At 39.9% G+C, this 21,364-nt stretch overlaps 1 protein-coding gene across 4 annotated transcripts in view; it reads right to left on the bottom strand.

The window, feature by feature from the left end:
- The window catches only part of Lekr1 (leucine, glutamate and lysine rich 1), a 176,989-nt gene that overhangs the window by 31,937 nt on the left and 123,688 nt on the right, over positions 1-21,364 (bottom strand). For all 4 annotated transcript variants that reach the window (XM_006501847.3, NM_001166659.1, XM_006501844.2 and 1 more), the window contains 2 exons: positions 20,566-20,769; positions 2,186-2,279 (listed from right to left, as the gene is read on the bottom strand). In XM_006501847.3, the coding sequence (XP_006501910.1) occupies positions 2,186-2,279; positions 20,566-20,769 (298 nt within the window). The remainder of the gene's footprint in view (positions 1-2,185; positions 2,280-20,565; positions 20,770-21,364) is intronic.

The raw sequence follows: 21,364 nt of genomic DNA, 5'->3' as shown, positions 1-21,364 counted from the left end.
TCAAGGCGCTCTTATTATTCTCTGGTTTTACTGGTCTGATCATGATTTCCTGTTGGTTAAACAGTAAAATTTATTATGAAGTGATGTTTCCCCAACTTTATACAATAGGAGATTATACACACCAGAGGACATCTATGAGGTCAGCGACTCGTACTAGAGAGAGTAAGCACTGAGGAAGAGCCATCTCGGTAGTGCACTGGATTCTTTTCACCATCAGACTAACTTTGTACAATGTGAGAGCACTGAATTTTTAATATCAGATGCTAGAATCTCTTCATCTCTGAGCAGGACTAGAATGACCCATAAAGACTCTTCTTCAATAGAACGCACCCAAAAGACCCCAGTGGGGCGTGAGCAGGGAGAGCGTCTCAGGGAAGACAGGAATGTTCACTCCATCAGACCCTAGGGATGGAGAAAATGGCCGACATCTCTCTAGCCTGGTTCACTCTATCACCACAATCTGAGGTTAGGCAATCTCATAACAAATATTTCCAAGGAGCTGCTTTCATCTCAAAGACTCATGGTCATGACAGACTATTTTTCCAGGCCTTAATCACAGTGCCCAAACTACTCTAACTTCTGGTTATTAAAGTGCCCCCTGTTTTGGACAGTTTGGTTGATAGTTTGGGTGGTGCTGGAATGGAACGCAAGGCTTTTTATGTGCTGGAAGGTCATCTTTTTGAGTATTAAAACATTCGAACGATAAGGATCAGGAAGATGAATAAGAGCAGACCAGCTAATTAACTAGACCAAGAATCACCAAAAACTCTAAGTGGGAGCTTTACACAAGAAGGAATAGGTCTACTGTATGAAGTCAGACTGACACATTTACAGCAACTCCAGCCCACAGTCTCAAGTTTTACTCCTACCTATGTACAATTATACTGAACAGTGATTTTTCTTCCTCACACAGGCTCTCTTCAGTCCAGGCTGGCCTCAGAGTCTTTGTGTGTCAGCCTTAACATTGGGGTTAACAGGTGTGTTAATACCATGGCCAGATGGTCATTTTATAGTTATAATCTGACTATCTAACGGCAAAGGAGAAAGTATTGATTCATAGCAGGCAAGTACTGGTTGAGAGAGTCTGATAACAAGAAATGGAACTGACAAATTTAGAATCCAGCAGAGCCATTAACAGTGTGTAAGGGGTTTCAATATTCAGGGTGGCACAGGGAGGCACTACAAGAGAAGGCAACAGCTGGAAAGTGGCTGAGGTTACAAGCAAACGATCCAGTCCAAGAAGAATCTGATAGGTGAACAAATTATAACGAGTGCAACTACACCACCTGAATTTCAGCAGGAAGCTCCAGTTATGGATAAAGTGTAAGTCGTAGGAAATCACTGTACATGTAGTTCTCAGGCAGGGCTTGGCTTAGCATGTTCATGGCCTTGGGTTCCAAACCCCACACTACCCCCCCAGTTTGCTGCAATGAACGATACAGCTGAGGGAGACAGCTGTGCTGCATACAGACACAGCTGGAGCGAAAGTGGGAAGGCTCAGGCTCCGTGTGCAGGTCAGTTCCCATGGGTCAGTGAGGGAACTGAAGCTTGTTGCCAGGAAGGCTCTGTGCTGCTGAGAAAGGAACTAACTGCTTAAAGAGTCCGACTTGTGGTATTTAGACATATTTAAGTCATTCTTTGTTGACATCTTGAAAAATATAGCAAATTCCAAAGATGACAGTGGACTGTTTTCATGCTCTGAGAGAAAACAGTTCTTAGTAATAGAAAGAGAAATATTTGCTCATTTAACTTCACCAGTCTAAGATGGTCAAAATTTAATAACTAATAATTTACAATCATCTCTATTCTCTATCTTAGAAGCAAAGAAATTAGAGTTACTAGTATTTCTATGGTTTAACAAATATGATTAAATTTAGATTCTGATACTTGCTAGAAAAAAGTAAATATTTAAAGATTAAAATGTATTCTGCATAAGAACCAAGAAATATCCTAAGATTATAGGATTACAAAATGTATTTTTCCATTTTCCCTTTTTACTTCTTACCACATTGTCTAATATTTTGGAAAGTACATATATCTTAAGCATATTTGGAGTTGGACATTTCCAGATGGAATCAAAAGAATTAGCCAAAGCAAAGACACCTATCTGGAATAGTCTTCGGGCAGATGGATACAATGTTTCAAAAGCAAGCCAGACACATGCAGATGAGCCACACAGCCTTACCTTCTCCCGCCAGCTGTCATCGCTCAGCAGCTTCTGTCTCAGGGTTTCCTGCAGCTGCTCGATGCTTTTCTGATGAGAAACCAGCATCAATTCCCTGAAAACCACAAAACCAACAGATGAGTTGGGACTCAGCCCTCAGGATCCTACAAAGTTGCAATTCCTGCTCCTCGGATGGTATTCCTTCACAACATAATATGCTTACTCTTTAACAACATAGATATTGCTTTGGCGTGAAATCCCAGTCACCTTGGACGGGTCACTCCCTTGCTCTGTCACATCCATTTAAGAGCAGTTGGCCAGAAGTCAAGGGGCGAGGAGATACCCAGTGGGTAAAGTGTTTGCCGTACAAGAGTGAGAACCTAAGTTCAGAGCCCCAGAACCCACAAGAATCCAGGTGTGGTAGTAGGCTTCTATAATATCAGAGCTATTACAGCAAGATGGGAAGCAGAGACATGAGAATCCCAGAAGCTCTTAAACCTGCTAGTCTCATATACACTGTGGTAAACAGAGGGCGCTGCCTCAGAAGAAGAAGAAGGTGAGGTTCAATACCTGAGGCTGTCCTCTATATATGTGCAATGGCATGTGCATGCCCACATTCACACATACACACACACACACACACACACACACACACACACACACACCTCCCACCATGTACACAAGATTTTTAAAAGCCTCAAAGTCATATCAAGTATCTTTTTCAATCATATTGCAATAAAACCAGAAATCAGTAAGAAAAATTTCAACGCTATACATGCAAGTGGATATTAAATAACTTATTCTGGAGCAACCAATGATCAAGAAATTAATTTAATTTTTTCTTGAAACAAATGAAAGTGGAGGCACATACATCAAAACTCTGTGACAGGGCAAGAAGTATCAAGAGTCAAGTTCACTATAGTCAATAGCCAGGTGACAGACACAGAAAAGCTCAAATATGCAACTCATGGCTATATGTCAAATAACAAATGAGAACAAGCCAAACCCAAAATTAGAGGAAGGGAAGAGAACACATTTCAGATCATAAGAAAATGAAATAGGTAATAATAAATGCAGTTATAGTTTGTTTTCTGTTGCTATGATGAGGACCATAAGTCGGAGTAACCTGTGGGGGAAAGGGTTTACTTGATACACATGCCCTAATCACAGTCCATCACTGAGCAAAGCCAGGGCAGGGACTCAAGCAGAACAGGAACTGGAGGCAGAAACTGAAGCAAAGACCTTGGAGGAACGATGGTTCCTCTTGTGTTCCCTATGGACTGGTCAGTTTACTTCCTTACACAACTGTCTCATTACTCCCGGAAATACACTGCACATACCAATAACTAAGCTAGAAAATGCGAGCCTCTGTTTAACACAGCTGCAGGCACTACCATCTGCAGGGCTGTGCACAGCTCCAAGGAGTCTGGAAGACTCACAGAGGCTCTGAGGGGAGATGCTGCCATGGAGGATTAGCCTGCAGAGAACAGAAGGAAGTCTTATGGGAAGATGCCTTTTAAAGGTGGTTTCGTGGAATTGGGGAAAAAAGTGGTAGAAGGGGTGACATGTACAGCCGAGAAGTGGAACTAGAGACACGGTGGCAACAGGTGAGGGAGCACAGCCACAGTGGGAGCACAGCCATGGTAGGAGCATAGGGGGAGGGGAGAGCACAGGGTAGTGTTGCTGCACACACACTTCTCATACTGCACACACACTGAGCCTGAAGCTCTCACAGGTCCTGCTCCTGATTCTGAACACTAAGATATTCAAGATGAAGACTGCTTTGTTTTCTGAATTACGTCTCCTCAAAGACCTCTATGGTTCATGCTGTGGCAGAAGCCATGCTGATGTCTCTGGTTCATGTTGATGCCAGAGGACCATGCTGCTGCTGGAGGCCATGCTAAGGTCTGTGCAACACAAATTGGACTTGGTGTATTTTGGGGTGGGGGTGAGCATAAGGGTGGGAAAGTGGACTTGGGAGGAATGGGAAGTGAGTGTGATCAGGGTGCATTGTATGAAATTCTCAAATAATTAAGAAAAATATTATGTTGGGGAAAAAAAAAACGTTTCACAGACTTGATTATAGGCCAATATGATAGAGGCGTTTTTGTTTTTTGTTTTTTGGTTTTTTTTTTTTTTTCAATTGAGGTTTCCTTTTCTTGGATGACCTGATTGTGTGTCAGGTTGACAAAAAACAAATCATTACAAACGCAAAAAAAAAAAAAAAAAAATCAAAGTATGAACCTCTGGGGGCTGTTAAACATGTACTGCTTATACAGAAACCCCGAGCTGGCTCTAAAACCAACGTGAGGTGCCTCACAACTGCCTGCAAGTACAGCTGCGTGATATTCAGTGTCTGCCTCTGCTCCCCCACGAGGGCCTTTGACTTAAGTGCACACCCCCCCCCACCCTATGTACACACAGGAAAGACAAAGTATCACATATGACCATATCTGGTAGCATGCTCTTTTAATCCTAACAGAGGCAGACGGATTTCTGTGAGATTGAGGCCAGCCTTGCTACATAGCAAGTTCCAGGACAGCAGCCAGGGCTACATAGTGAGTCCCTAACAAAACAAAAAACAAAACAAAACAAAACAAAATTCAGAGATGAAAAGAAACATCACAATGGTTAACACAGAAACTGGTAATATCCTGAGCTCACACGCTTTCCAGAGGCTGAACCAGGAGTAGAAGGAAACCAAAGAGAACAATAACAGGTAATGAAACTGAATCTGTGATTTAAAAACCAAGTCTCCCATCAAGGAAAAGCCCAGGACAAGATAACTGCAGTGCTCAATTCTACCAAACACTTAAAGCAGAACTTATGTCAGGTTCTTCTAACACTACTCCACAAAATTCAATATGAGGGCATTCCCTGATGCCAGCCTTATCCCACATTTACCACAACCACACAAGAACATCTCAGTTGTAATAGGTTGATAGCCCTGATGAAAACAGATACAAAAATCCTCAATAAAACATTAGCAAAATTTAAAAAAGATTAGCATTACCCATAACAGGTAAACATGTATAAATCAATAAGCAAAATCAAGCACACCATCAAAAGGAAGGAGAAAAGCTCTTTTATCACCTCAATTCATGAAAATGCCTTGGACAAAATTTAACACTCAACACTGAGCAACTTAGGTGTAGAAGGAACATACATATACTTCAACAGAATACAGTAAGCCAGCATCTAATCTTGTACTGCATAAGAAAAAGCTGAGAACATTCTCTCATAATATCCAGAGCAAGACCACCAGTTGTATTCAGCATAGCTCTGAAAGCCCAAGGCAGAGCAATCAAGCAAAGGAGAGAAAGGAAGGCATCTGAACTGGAAATTTTCGAGATTTGCAGATGACATGCTCTTACACAGAGGAAAAAACAAACAAACAAACAAACAAACAAACAAACGGGGACTCCACCAAACACCTACAGAGATTAATACACAAATTTAGGAAACATTATAAGATGCATTACAGAAAACATTTGCAGGATACAAAAATGTAAAAATGCCTGTTGTTAAACACTAATAGTAAATTATCTAAAATAGAAACCAAGAAAGTAATCCCACTTTTTCAGTAACTATGAAAAATAAAACATCTAACTATAAGGGTGAAAGATCTCCACACTGAAACTATATAAAATTGAATTTAAAAATTGAAGAGAACACACAAATTGAAATACATTCTGTGTTTATAAATTAGATGAATCAATACTATTAAAATGTACATATTGCCAAATGCTGTTTATAGAGTCATTATAATCCCTACCAAAGACATTCTTCAGAGAACCAAGGAAAACAATCCTAAAAGTTCTCTGGACCACATGCATGTGTGCATATGCACACACACACACACACACACACACACACACACACACACACGCGCGCGCGCGCGCACATGCATACATGCACACACATACATGCACACATACACATGCATTTGTACACACGCACATGCACACATGCACTTGCACACACATATGTGCACCTACAAGAGCATTAATAGACAAAACAGTGTTTACCAAAGGGAATAAAAGCAGGGAATTATGCTAAATAATTTCAAATTAATCAAACAGGAGGAAACTGGCAGGACAGACACAAGCACCATTGGGATAGGACAGGGAATGGGGGTGTAAGTCCACATTATGACCACATACTTCTAACACTCAGCGTGCAGGGAAGGAAGGACAGTCACTTCAATAAATAATGATCATAAAATTGAGTAGACAGAGAATGAAATTAGATCCCTTAGCTGACCAGATGCCAAATCAAACTAAAAGAGAATTAAAGGCTCACAGGTAAGACCTGAAAAAATGAGGCTCCTGGAAGAAACTATGGAGGAGACTAGGGCATCTGAATGGGCAAGGTCTTTTTAGAGAAGACCTAAAAATCACAGTAAACAGAAGCATAAATTGACAAATGTGATCATGACAAAGCAAAAACCTTGTGCAGAGCATAGGAAGTAGCCATCGGGCTGAGGAAGCAAGCTGCCACATGGGAGGCCATACTGGTAAACCACACAGTTTAACAAGGAGTCAATATCCAAATATAAGAAATTCAAATAACAGCAAAAACCTAATACAATGCACAGTAAACATCTCTGAAGAGAAGACAGGTAAATGACTCAGCAGGTACGGGCAAAATGCTCAACACCACCAAACACTGGGAAGTTCAAATCAAAGCTTATACGAGCTGCTATATCACTTTATCCAATAAGAATGGCTACTCCAAAATGAGAAATGCTGCAGACTAGGAGAAAAGGGAGCACTGTCATTGGGAATGTAAATTAGTGTAGCCATTTTGGAGAACATGAGGGGAGGTCCTTAAAGATCTAAAAATAGAATTACCATCTGGTCCAGCAATCTCACTGCTGGGTACATATCAAAGGGGGTGGGGAATTGTATGTCAAGGAGACATCTGCACTCCCATGTGTACTGCAGCAATAGCCAAGAAATGGAAGCTAGTATCCATCACGGGAATTCAGAAAAGTTTGGTGAAACAACGGCATATTATGGCAATTACAAAGAAGAAACTCCTACCATTTGTGACAATGTGGTTAGAACTGGAGAGCACTGTGTTAAGTGAAATAAGCTAGGCACAGAAAGACAAGCTAAACGCTGCTGCATGATCTGACGCATATGTGGTTTACAAAGAGTTGATCTCATAAAGTTTAAGGGTAGAATTGCAGTTACTAAAGGTGGGAGAGGCTGGGGGTAGAGAGAGGTGAAGCACTTGCTCAGGAGGACTGACTACAGTAGGAGTAAGAGGGTCTGGTGTTCTAATGTTAACTGTGTGCCACACTTCCAAAAGCTTGAAGAAAGTATTCTGACTATTTTCATCACAAGGACATGATAAATGTTTGAAGACAGTGCTGTGTTTAACCGAGCCATATAGCTAAAATCAAAGTTAAAAGGGTAAGTGGAATCTGCTCTAGTATCATGGTCTTGCTATCCACGTGCATTGGGTAGGGTTCTAATTTCCCTAGGTATGACTTCCCTCTTTTAAGCCAGCCTTAAGTTCAGTTGTAAAGCTGTCAGTTGGTTATTGCCGACACACAGCATCACTACTGCCCCTTTAGGGATATCTTACGTGATGGTGTCTATTATGGTTCATAACGGCCACAGCTGCATGGAACTATGACGATTTCCTCCCTTTGTAGCTTTCACTTCATGGTACTTGTGAAAGTTAGTCCTCAGGGGGCGTTTAAGTCGGCTCTGGCTCACTCCTCCTCACAGTTCTATGTCCACAGTGCACAGTGTCTTTAGTAAATTTCTGGGGAAGCAACCAAGCACAACAGCAATAGCTTATATTGTTTTAGAGACCCTCTTAGATTCTCCTGGCCAATGAAAGGAGGTTTCTCACATCAGGTACTGGGCTGGGGGAGGTTATTAGATTAGACAATCTATGGCTCTTTGGAGGAGTCTTATCATCGCAAGGGGGTGTAACTTTACTTAGCTACATATATACGTATTCACATATATGTATTGTATGTGAGTTTAGGTAAATATAAAACGATGATTCTCTATATGTTTTTCAAGCATCCTAAGCATTATTTATTCCCCTTCCTCTCTACTTCCACTCTCTTAAACCAATATAATTCCTAGCTTCACTCTAAATATTTATCCTTACACCCACAGATAATGTAACTCATACCCCTCAAAAAAGCTTCTCTTGGAAGCAGAAGGAGATCATTACAAAAAACCATAACTAGCCAAAAATACAGACAACAACTGAGTGTGGGTTACCCAGCCACAACTGATACATCCACAACACAACTCCTGTACCGAAGGTACAGATTGTAAGACTGTAAGAGGCAGAGAGCCAGCAAGTCTGCTGTGAGATTGTGCCTTCTAGTTATAGGGAAGCCACACCCGTAAATCTAAACATGGCTGCCTAAATAGAACCTGAACAATTCCAACATTGGTTGACAACCCAGTGTAGATGGGATGTGGGAAGGGCAGGAATCTCATAAAGCCTCACTCCTATATAAAGAGATACAAGCATTTAATAACTGATGAGAGAGGGAGAATTAGTTTCCCTAGGGATAAGTCCCCTAAATCATTATCCACTACCAAGTGCTTACCCTAGAAACATGCATATAGGCAAAGCTGAACAGATTCAGCAAGCAAGATGTATTTATATATTTGTTTTACGCACGCACGCGCACACACACACATACACACACACACGCACACACACACACACACACACACACTCACACACACACACACACACGCACGCACACACACACACACTCACACACACACTCACACACACACACATACACACACACACACACACACACACACACGCACACACTGGTTAAAGAGGAGAAGGCCATGAATTTCAGAGGGAGAGGAGACATAGGATAGGAAGGAGGAAAGGGGGAATGATGTAATTCTAGTTTAAGGTTCTGCAGACTTCAGCAGTTCTCCACAGACTATTTCCTTATATTTTCCCTGTCCTTTCTAATGCCCAAAGCCCATTTTTATGCTTTTAAGTCACCATTCTGAAATGTACAAGAACTTAATTTGTGTTTTTAAAGTGAAATGAGATAGATATGGTGGTTTGAATAAAATGACCCTCATTGGTCCATAGGGAGTGGCACTTAATAGGAGGCATGGCCTTGTCAGAGTGGGTGTAGCCTTGCTGGAGGAAGTATGTCACTGTGGGGCCGGGCTTTGAGGTCTCCTATGCTAAAGTGTGGCACACAGTTTCCTTCCACCTGTGGATCAAGATGTAAAACTCTCAGCTCCTCCCGCAGCACCATGCCTGCTTGCACTCTTTCATGTTTCCTCCATAACAATAATGGACCCCTGAAACTGTAAACCAGCTCAAATGAAATGTTTTCCTTTATTAGAGTTGCTGTGGTCATGGTGCTTCTTCACAGCCATAGAAACCTCACTACGACAAGTTGGCACCAGGAGTGAGGTATTGCTGTGGTAGGCCCAGCCATGCTTTTGTTTGGAGGAATGTGGACTCTGGAACTTTGGACTTTTAGAAATGTAGTTGAACACTAAGTGGGGGTTAAAGGGCGAGCACAGTAGGAACATGGAAGACAGTGGTGCTGAGGGTGAGCTGAACTGCAGGGTCCAGGCTTGAGGTTTCAGAGGAGAAGAAGATTTCTATGTGTTCTATGTGTTCTAAAGACTATTCTTATAATATTTTGGCTAACAATTGTGGCTGCTTTTTGCTTGTTTGAAAAATCTGCCTGAGGCTAAAGTGAAGAGTTTTGTATTAATTCTGTTGGCAGAGGAAATCTCAAAACAACCTAGTATTGATTCTGTTGTGTGCTTTTTAGTGTTCACTCTTATGAATATCTGTAACGAAAAGGAGCATGCTGAACAACGAAAAATACAAAACAGAGAAAAAAGGCACCATAGAAGTAGAATGAAGCTAAATCCTGTGTTCAAGGAGATAAACAGATTAAAGCCTGGCATTAAAGGGAATAAAGGGAGTAGTGACCTTAGGGCAAGATCCTACCCAGTGAGGCTTCCAACTTATGAAAAAGAATTAAAGAATAGGGTGGTGGTATATGCCTTTAGTTCCAATACTCTGGAGACAGAGGCAAGCAGATCTCTGAGTTCAAAGCCAGCTTGTACTACAATAGCCAAGCTTAGGCAGTGGAGTTAACCACTGAAAACAAAACCCAGTGAAGATATAAGCTTTTGAATGAAGAGCTATGTTCCAGCCTCAGTGAACAGCAGAACTTGGCAGCTTAGGCCATGTGGTTCTAGTTTTAGAGTCAAGGACAGAAGGAAGGTGTTATAGAAGTTCCCTCCTCGACTAAGAGAAGCTGCCGAATCCAGGCATGTGTCAGGTGTGCCCCTGCATGGAGGCCTAGAGTGGCCATGGTGTGTAGCTGGGAAGGTGAAGCCTGAAATGCCTTGGAGACCCAATGATGTAAGAGATTCTAGAGACGTGCTACCTGCTGAGGAGAGCTGCTAACAGGGAGTGGAACCAGCCAAAGAGAAAGAAGTGTGTTGCAGTCAACGAGATGAAAGAAGGTGGAGATCTGAAGAGCATGTTGACATCAGATATGGAGATGCGGAGTTTGGAGTTTGCTCAGCTGGTTTTCAGTTTTGTTTTGGTCTAGTATTTCCTCAGTACGCTCCCTTTTGGAAACTGTAGTGTATATCCTGTGCCACTGTATGTTAGAAGTACGTGGTCTGTTTTTCATTTTGACTTTTACAGGGGTTACAGTTAAGAGACTGCATGAGTCTCAGAAGAGACTTTGAACTTCAGACTTTTAAACAGTGCTGATGCTATGATAGACTATGGGGACTTTTGAAGTTGGACTAAATGCATTTCACATTATGACATGGCTACAAGCCTATGGGTACTGGGGAATGGAATGTGGTAGCTGGAGTAAAAACAGCCCACACTCACAGATCCACAGTGAGTGACACTATTAGGAGGTGTGGAGGAAGTGCATCACTAGGGGGTGTGTTTTAAGGCCTCAGAAGCCCAAACCCAGGCTCGGTGGCTGTCACTTCTGCTGCCTGTTGATCCAGATGTAGAACTCTAGCTCCTTCTCCAGTACCATGTCTGCCTGCATGCTGCCATGCTTTCTGCCATGACAAGGATAGACTAAACCCCTGAACTGTAAGCCAGCCTCAATTAAATGTTTTCCTTTATAAGAGTTGCCATGGACATGTGTCTCTTCACAGTGCCATAACACTAACTAAGACAGTAGGTCAACTAAGCATGTGCTAGCGTCTTGGAGCCTCAATTCCAACCTCATCTCAGCCCTTGCCAGCTCCCTACATTATCCGTTTTCACCCACTGCTGCCACGGTCTGCTTCAGGTGGAGCAGGCCTCATACTAGGGAACCAAGCCAGTCAAGAGTCTATTCTTATACTCTGGTAGTGCCATGTCTGAGGGAGTGTGACATTAAATAAAAACAAAATCTACCCTAACAATTTGAGGGGAAGACTGTCACAGGAAAAAACTTTCAGTTTAAACAAAAGGGCCTACATTTTTATTTTGCACTTTGCCCTGAAAGTTATGTAGTAGGCTGGCATGTAGTATGTGCAAGTTAATATTATCTGTATAAAGTAACTTTGATTATATGTAATTAGAGAGGCTAACAAAAAAATCTCTAGCAAACTGGGGAAAATGTAGGCTGTGTCAAGAAGATATCAGAGCTCAAGTGTGCCTTGCTCTTTGCATTGTTTGAACTGAATTCAAGATATTAATTTTTGTCCTCATTAAATATGCATCATAGAATTTTAATAGTAACAACTAAAATAATAGAGATGAAATATTTTGCTAGTGAAAAAAATTACTGAGAAAATACACAAAACTCCGACAATCCTCCTTAAGAAGCCTATACTGAACAGAAAAAGATGGGGACTAGAAAGATTAAAATAACAATGCCCGCAATGGTAGAAGGAGAGAGGACGCAATACAAACTAAATAAGCAACTGCACTTCTGTGTTCTTCACACAAAATGCCCTAAAACAAGGGCAGGTAGATGGAGATGGGATGTGTGGGGACACTTTACAGCTGCATATTAAAGGGAAGAATGTGAGCAGTGCTACCAGGCAAACAGACTTTTAGAGCAAAGCCTTTCTCTGGGGGCTAAAATGATAATCGGCTTATTTTACTATGAATATCTTAAACTTGTTTTTTCAACTTAAAATAGGTTCAAAATAAAGAAATTAGCATAGCTCTAAAGCAAAACTAACAACTCTACACCACTGTGGACAAACTCACACACACACACAAAAATGGCAACACAGCTCCCTTAGTTATAAAACTCCATTCCAGGACTGCTGCAAATAGCCATGCAAACACACACTGTGCAGCTGCAGGCTGCATTAGGACTGACGCTCCAGGAGCTGTAATGGAGCAAGGGAGGGTCACAGAGAGAGGTAGTGTGGGGAAGAGAGGAGACCGAATGCAAATAAGAAGGCTGACTTGAGGTTAGTATGTAAAACCTTGCATGCAAGTTGTAGAAAAACTCCTAATTATTTTCTAGTTCATATGACATTGACTATACAATAGGCCCAAAAATAAATTTCATCAAATCTAAAAATTTTAGGCAGTCATTTTACTATAATTTGTACTGTCCAATATCATAGAGTACTAGACATTTAAATACGGCTGAGATGGGCTGTGTGACAGACATGTTAGATTTGAAAATTTAGAGCAATAATCTAAAGTACCTACAACAACTTTTAAAGTCTGCACATTTATTTTTTTATTTTAAACATTATAAAAACATAGCAAATTTTAAAAAAGCACACACTAAAATTAACCAGACATACACAAAGACTATACACTCAATGAACTTCTCTATACTTGGAGCCATTGGGAACAAAAGCTGTGGGGCCTCACACTGGATTTTATACTGTCACTATATAATATATTTTTATGTACTTATCCACTACCAAAAATTAAAAATCCACGATAGAAAATTACTAGAAAAAACAATTGGCTTTATATCCTCTTTCATAACTCTTGCTCATTGCCTGCAAAAGATTTGATGATATGTGTTGTGGATATATAAGGTTAAATAAAATACCATTACATTTTATTTCATCTATTTATTTTATGTTATTAACATGGCAACCAATTTTTTTAAAAATATATATACCTTAGATTACATTCCTAATAAGAGAGTTTACACTCTGTAAAAACACATGTCAGTTACAAAGTATAAATAAGATACCTCCATGTACTTGAAAAAATTTAAATGTTTCTGAATTAGCTATAAACTAAAAATCATAATTAGTATTTGGATATACTTAGAACTAAACAAGAATGACATTTCTGCATATGTCAAAAACTGAGAGAAAGTCGGAACAGACTGACAAATTGTGGTGACTCTCAGGTAGAGAGTTCAGGAATCAGAAGGCCCTTTACACACTGTGCTCAAATCTCTGGAACTGAACACTGAGCACAAAGGCAAAACCACAGAACAATGCATACAGTAGGAGTTCAGGTGCACACTGGGCATCAAACCCAGGATTCCACACATGCTAAGGCAGAGCTGTTCCCTAATCTGTATCCCAAGCCCCGTGAGTCTAATTCTATCAAGATAAATCATGTGGAAAGTCTAGCATCTTTAGGACTAGAAGCATAATTGATTAAAAATTACAGAAAAGCAGGGGCATAACAGGTTTGTGGGTTAGAAAATGTTCTTTATCAATTCGAGGGTGGTCCTTTTTATCTGAGATTGCTGGGATGATTACCACAGCAGAAGAGAAGACTGGATGGGCCTGTGGAGAAGCACAAGGGGACTTCAAAGCTAAAAGGAAGGTTCTCTTTTCTGGACTGAGTGGTTGGGGATGATGTCTATTAAGCTATCTACAGGTCTTTTAAGAACTTGAGAAGAAAAAAAAATTACTGACAAAGCCAAAGTACAAAGGAGAAGGGTGTTGTGGGAGGAGGAGAATTGCAGGTCAAGACCAAGGTGCTGCCTGAGCAGGTCCTAAGCAGAGGTCACTGCTCTCTGTTCCTGGAGACAGGCAAATTAGTCACTACAGTTGTGGTTTAAAGTCTAGAGAATTAAATAAGAAAATCGTCTTTGGGTGTGAGGCAGAGGCACTGGCTCTGACTGCATGCACAGCCATCTTTAAGCTGGAGCAGAGGAAGTAAAGCTAAACGGGCAAGTTCAGGGTGGCAAGGAGAGGTGACAGCAGGAAACACACATACACACACACACTCTCGTGCCTGTGTGTGTGTGTCTGTGTGTGTGTGTGTGTTTGTGTGGTGTTTCTCTGGACATTTCTCAGCTGCAGACTCACCTCCTAATTTGAGTTAGGCACTGACAATTCTTAAATTTTATCTGCAGCTCAGATAAATTTGAGTATGACTCATGGACCCAACTTTCCACCCGACTGCTGTTTTATTGAAATAATTTCTCAGGCCTTACACCTGAATCTTCATGTCCTACAATACAAATGCTTATTTTTGGCTCACAGAATGTGCCATCTGCTGTTCTCCTCCACAGGTACTGTTTCAGGATCCCAACTTTAAGAGCAAGTCCTACCTGAGGATGGTGCTTTTGCAATAGACAGAAAAGAAGAATGATCAAAACAGATATTTGAAAACTTCTGTTCACATTTCAATGTTAAGTGGTCAAGTCTGGTAAGAACTGAGTGTAAAGAGCATAGCCATTTCCCCATCCCCACTCCCCTGTAATCTACTGTTTCTTGTATTGCCTCCTGTGAGTCTACAGTGTATTTGCTGTTGATTTTCCATTTTTAGAATATATCTATGCTTCCTATATGGATGGAAACATAGTGTGTTCTTTTTTGTTGTAGCATCTTTAACTCAGCACAATTATGTCTAAATTTATCTATGCTGTACTGTGCATCATTAATTAGTCCATTTATTTTTACCCCGAGTAGTATTCCATTGTACAAATGCAACCACAGCATTTTCTCTAGTCATTTACTGATGGATACTTAGATTGATCACAGACTTTGACTATTACAAACAAAGTCACTGTACCCATGCATGTTTGTATGGTTCACTTCTCTTGGGTAAATGTATAGACATAGGATGTCTCATTTCTTTATGTACTGACTAGCTTTGTTTGGTAAGATGTCTGCACAACTCTTTTGCTCACTGGCTGTTTATGTTCATAAAGCTGAGTTTCTAATATTCTTTTTGAATTCTGGAAACGAATCCCTTATTAGATATATCTTTTGCAAATATATTACTTCAATCTATGAGTTGTTTTTTAAGTCTCTTCTTAGTTTTCCAATGAACATATTTTTAATAGTGGTTAAGTCATTTGGACTTCTAATAAGATAGAATTATAAGATAACATATTTATGTTTCCTTAGCCACTAAAACTATGGTTATTTGTAATTAAATCAACAGTACACAAGTATACTGGTCTAATTTTAAGTAATATTATTTATTCAACTGGTAAAACCCTAAAATCTTATTATAGTAAATTTGATCAAGAAAATGAACAGCTATCAATAGGAATAAAGAAGCACTTCAATTAAAATGGCACTGAATATTAAAAGGGTTAGGATCATAGAATAGACACGGCTGCCCATGTGTTCATTAAAAGTGATCAGATGGGTCTTTCCACCATCTTGGCACCTGTGGAGGCCTGCTGGGAACAGGACTTCTCAAAGCAAGTCTGTCTGGCAGGCTGTGGTGCGAGGCCACTTGTGCTGGCTACAAGTGAGGTCTCCAGAACCAAAGAGAGCACATGGCTCGCTATGAGTGGCTATGCTCGCTCTGTGCTTCCCTCTCCCTCCCTTTGTCTCCTCTGTCTCTCCCATAGTTTTCTCTCTTTGTCTTGTCTTACTCTCCCTTTCTCTATGTCCCCATGTCCCTCCCTCCCTCATGGTCAAGCTTACTCTCCTGACCATGTTCAGTCTGCTACTTTCTCTCTCTGTTCTCTGGATTCCTCCAAATGCCTCTGGATGTTTCTCTCTCTCTCTCTCTCTCTCTCTCTCTCTCTCTCTCTCTCTCTCTCTCTCTTTCTCTCTTTCTCTCTCTCTCTGTCTCTCTCTCTCTGTCTCTCTCTCTCTCCAACAAAAGCCCTTCCCTTTTCCATACCATGAACCAGTCACGTCATCAGTTTATAGAATACTGAATATCTGAATATTTTTTAATTTTGAAACCATGAATGTAAAATACATTCCATATTCAGTATCCTCATGCACAAAACACTGTTTATTAGAATAAAAACTTCAGGTCTGGTAGGATACAGCAGCTGAAATAGGACTAGGTTCAAACATGGTTTAAAAAGTGAACATTGTGCACTAAATCTACAAGGAATTGTTAAGTCTGTTAGGACAGTCCCACAAAAAACAAAGATCTTTCTACCTCTTTGAGTCCTTTCTGAGCCTTTACGAAAGAAGTCTTTAATGGGATAAGAAAGAGAGATGGCATATGCATGGTATTCTAAGAACTCACTGGATTAGAATAGAATTTGCAATGAATAATATATACAGTGATGATTAATCCTGATTCCCCAAATGAGAACCACACTCAGGCAGTATACCCATGGAAGGACTTGCACACTAAGATTACAATACAGTGATAAGAGAAAGCATTCTTGTATAGAAACAAGCTAAAAGGACTAACTCTGACTACAGTTTATTAGAAACCTAGAGGAATTGGGGAAGATAATAACATTAATTATAAAGATCTATTCATGTCTCAAAAAGCTAAAGCTACATTAATGTAGATACTGAACATCTTCAGAACTGGTTCCAGAGATAATGATGCCTTAGAATTATAGGAAATGCCACAGATTTAAGTCCTAAACTTGTGTTTATTAAGAATCAAATAATGGAGATTTCCATGAGAATCTTGCACAGCTATTGTACGCCTAGCTCCTATTTTCAGCAAGTCAGAAGCCCTAGAAAATTTGGGAGGAGCTTCCCAGTTTCAAATCTTGTGATCAGTGGTTTGATGGGGATGAAATACGTCCACATCGAGCTATCAGATACCTAGCTGCCTAGCAGTACCGAGTGCCTGCTGTGTGTCAGGAGCTGCTTGTGTTTCTGGGGATGCAATCGTTATCATTCCTTAGAAATATGTTTGTACAATTCTCCCAATGTTAGAAGAACTGAAGGCCGGAGAGCAAACCATTAGGTGATATAATTCACACATGGCCAAGCTAGTGCCGGTTGTGCCAATGTAGGGATTTCTGTAGTGTGTCATGTTGCCTTTCTTCTGCAAGCTTCTCAAATGCAACTATGGCTATCTCTAACATGCTACAATCTCACCAGAGTTTTTTTTTAATTAACATTTTCAGAGTTGACACAATAGGCAAATTAGGATATACTTGCAATTAAGGATATTTATTTTAAAAGCTAACTTTTAAATTCTCAACCCCAAGAGAAAATGAGACTTTAATTTCTTATATAAATGCAAAATTTTAGATTCCCTTAATTATAGTTAAAAATGTAACTGCAAACAAACGTCAAACCAGAATGCCAAAACAACAGCTTTGAGTCCCATTTCACAAGTTGTTCTTTTAGAGATGTCTTCACATTGTCAATCAAAGAGATAATTTTGATTTTGCTACAGCTCCTGCCTCCATTAAAGACAGCAAGTGTGCTATTATGGCATAAGAAGCTGGGCAAGTGTGCTGTTCTCGAAGCTGTTGATGAATAGGAACCAGAGAAGATAGTGAGTCTGGGGAGAAAATTTTGTTATATTATTGAAGATAGTATTGAGCTCATCCTTCGGTAGTGCTATGCGCTGATAATGACATCAAAATGGAATCACCCCAAGGATTAATTGTTACATATCATGAATAACCAGACAAACTGAATTCAACAGATATTTGCTGAGTACCTAAATAGTGACAACAGTCTATAAAAATGATGCTCCAAGGAGCTAGGGCAAAAAAAAAAAAAAGAACTAAAAGAAATAATACTTCAGAGTGTCTGCAACCTACAAGGCATACTGCTACATGCTTCATCATGCACAGAAACTGGTATTAGCATACTCGGTTTGCACATAAGGAAATGAGTTGATATAGTTGGGTTACCCAAGTTTGACAGTGGCCAAGCTGGGAGGCAAACCTATGTTTGTTCAACTCAAAAGCCTACAAAGTACAGAGTCCTTGCTTCACCGTTGTGTTCCTTATTGGTTTTTGAGGCAGGGTCATATTATGTAGCTTTGGCTGGCCTGGTCTCACTTCAAACTTGCAGTGATGCTCCTGCCTTGGCCTCTTCCAGGCTGGGATTACAGGTGTGTACCACCATGGGCAGCTATGAGTCTTTTCAGTGTATCTAATACTAAATATGTCTTATTACTTCCCATTGCTTCTAAGTTATATTGATTTGTTCCTAAGGGGAGAACGTTCATCACACCAATGATAATGTAGATCACATGTACTTAGACTGATCCTCAAAGAAGAATTTCAGAAACACTTAGAAGATGGGAGGAGCTCAGTGCCCACCATGACAGATAGAGTACACAGATAAGCCTTGCTCCAGCATCATGAAAAATGGAGTCCTAGATAGCATGAATAATTCAAATGACCAAGGTTCTAAACCAAAGACTTCTGAGCATTTTATTTATTACAATGTATCTTTTTGAGGATTGTAATTATGTATGTTCTCTATAGAATACATTAATTGTTTTCAGAAGATTGTCAATCATTATGGCCACTGGTTGTCAACCCATATTACATATACATACGGGAAAGTTCTGAAGTGATTGATGTGCCCAGGGCCATCGGTATGTATTTCTAATATAGCTCTAATGATACTATAATGTATGTGTAAATTATAGTGATCTTGAAGTTTCTGTGTCCATGCAGAAGTCTGTTACACTTACGCATGCTCAGTCTTCCGCGGGTAGTCCTTGAGAAAGCCTGGATTTTCTAAATTTCTTGCTTATTAGATTGCAGCTTCTAGCATGCTATCTGCTGTTATATGTGGCATCTAACATATGACCTCTACATATACTATATAATTACAAAAGGAAGAAGGAAAGAGGTTGATGAAGAGTTAGGTAGGTACAAAGACAACATTGTTGCAAGAGTCAGGTTACTGGTATCTTAAAGTGAGGAAGAAATGTGGGTGACATTAGTTCTGCAGTTGTGACTTAAAGAGAAGAAGAAACAAAATCAGCCCATGAAGCACAAAGATAAGCCTCGTGTCTTGAAGATCTGCCAGCTGGCAGTACAAACAGATGACTCCCATAGTCCATGCAAGAACTGGGGTGAAAGAGTTCTGAGCAACAAACCCAGCTACCTAATTATGATATGTCTGCCATCTACTGCTGCAGCCCTACCCCAGAGCTATTCTCAGAAAAGAGCTATCATTATGAAGGAGAACTATATATATGTATGTGTGTATGAGTGTGTGTATGTGTGTGTGTATGTGTGTGTGGGTGGGTGTGTGTGTAAATGGTACTCATAAGACTAACAAATACTTTTAATGAGAATAAATTGATAGAAGATGGCCAGCAACATGGTTGATAAGGGCCTGGCAATCCGAACTCATCCACCAAACCTGCATAAGGGTAGAAGGCGAGAACCAGTGCCACACAGTTGTCCTCTGACCTCCACACGTACACTGTGCTGTGTGTGCCAGCACACACACACACCAAAAGCAACAAATAACATCTTTTAAATTATATAATAACAGAGAGCTAATCAATCATCAGCTTCCTATGTATAGAGAATAATGAAAAGAAAAATCAGTCCCATTGACACCACCTCCAGATTGCCCGGCCTTTACCAACCATCTTGCTGGCCCTCTTCTATCCTTATAAGGCTTATTATATTTTAGAATGTAATAATTCGATCAATACATATAAACAGAATATTCTTTTTGCCTCTTTTTAAAAAAAATCAACAGGGAAATACCAAATTTTATGCTATATGTTAGATATACAATTAAAACAAAAGAAGGAGTGAAGACATTCTAGGCAAATTAAACAAGAAAGAAAGCGGAGCTGAAATGTTATTTCAGAAAATGCTAAGTCAAAGGTAAGTGATGAGAACAAAGCATCATGCGAGTATGTCTGCGCCAGAATGCTTCAATACCATTGACACTGCCTTCATGGAGCTCAGAAAGACAGTTAATGAGGAGTCAATAAAAAGGAAGAATGGTAAAAAGCCAGCAAACATTTTTACGTCAAAAACCAAAATCCACCATTGTTTAGGTAAGGTTATAAATATTCACAAATGATCAAATTTGAATAAAATTCTGAAAGCCATGCAAGCGGAACACCGTCTCTGCCTTGTCCATCTGGAAGGCTCACACAGCAGTTAGTCAGGCCGAGACTCAGCCTGATCACTTGAGGCAATGACATTCAGTAAACTTACTTGTGAAATGGGTCAGAAGTCCTGTCTGTAATATTATTATAATATCAATATTGGCATTTTAAATAAATAGTGAATACTTATTTAAAGATAACATTTTCTAAGGAATTATTCTTGACTGTACCTTTCATTTTTCAGTGTTAAAATTTCTTCCTGTGTCTGAAGCAGGAGAGATTTAGTCATCTCTAGTTCATTTTCTGTGAGGTTGATTCTCCGTTTTATATCTTCCTCTTGTCTTTCTTTTGTTGTCAGCTCTTCCTGTACGGTTTTATATAGTTGTTGGCAAGTAATTAAAGAGTCTTCTTTTTCTTTAAGTAGCCTTTTGTGCCTAAAAGGAATAAGAAACAAAATATCTCGAACATGCATTAGATACTATGATTTTAAAGTTAGTATGATTTTATATTTTGTAGAACTTTCATTTGAACTTTGATCATAATATAACTAAAAATAAACAAAGATGTTAAAAACATGGATAGTGCTATGATGCTAAATTTTCCCCACTGTGATTACTAATCTTCAGTACCAACTTGGCTGGACTGAGACTCACTATGGATTCTGCATGTGTCTATGAGGGTCTTTCTGAAAGGTTTAAGCAAGGAGGGGAGATACATAGAGAACACTATGAACATAGGCAACACAATTCCACAGCCTGAGGTCCAGGCTGAATTAAAAAAAAAAAAAAAAAAAGAGGAATCTGGGTTCACATAGTCAGTGCTCTCTAGTTCCTGACTGTGTAAGATGTAACTAGTTGCCTTACGCTATTACTACCATGTCTCCCCTGTCATAATGAGCTGTGTTCTTCTTAAAATTGAGCTAAAACAAACCCCCGCATCCTTAAGTTACCTTTTTAAGGTGTGACGTGTGACGTGGTACTGTAGGGTTTGCTGTTTGTCTGGGTGGGTTTGAGATGCTTTAGTTAGATC

The sequence above is a fragment of the Mus musculus genome, chromosome 3 (assembly GCF_000001635.26).
Source record: "Mus musculus strain C57BL/6J chromosome 3, GRCm38.p6 C57BL/6J".
Classification (NCBI taxonomy): Eukaryota; Metazoa; Chordata; class Mammalia; order Rodentia; family Muridae; genus Mus; species Mus musculus.
The sequence above is the reverse complement of the archived record's forward strand: the minus strand, read 5'-3'. Positions and strand labels throughout refer to the sequence as shown.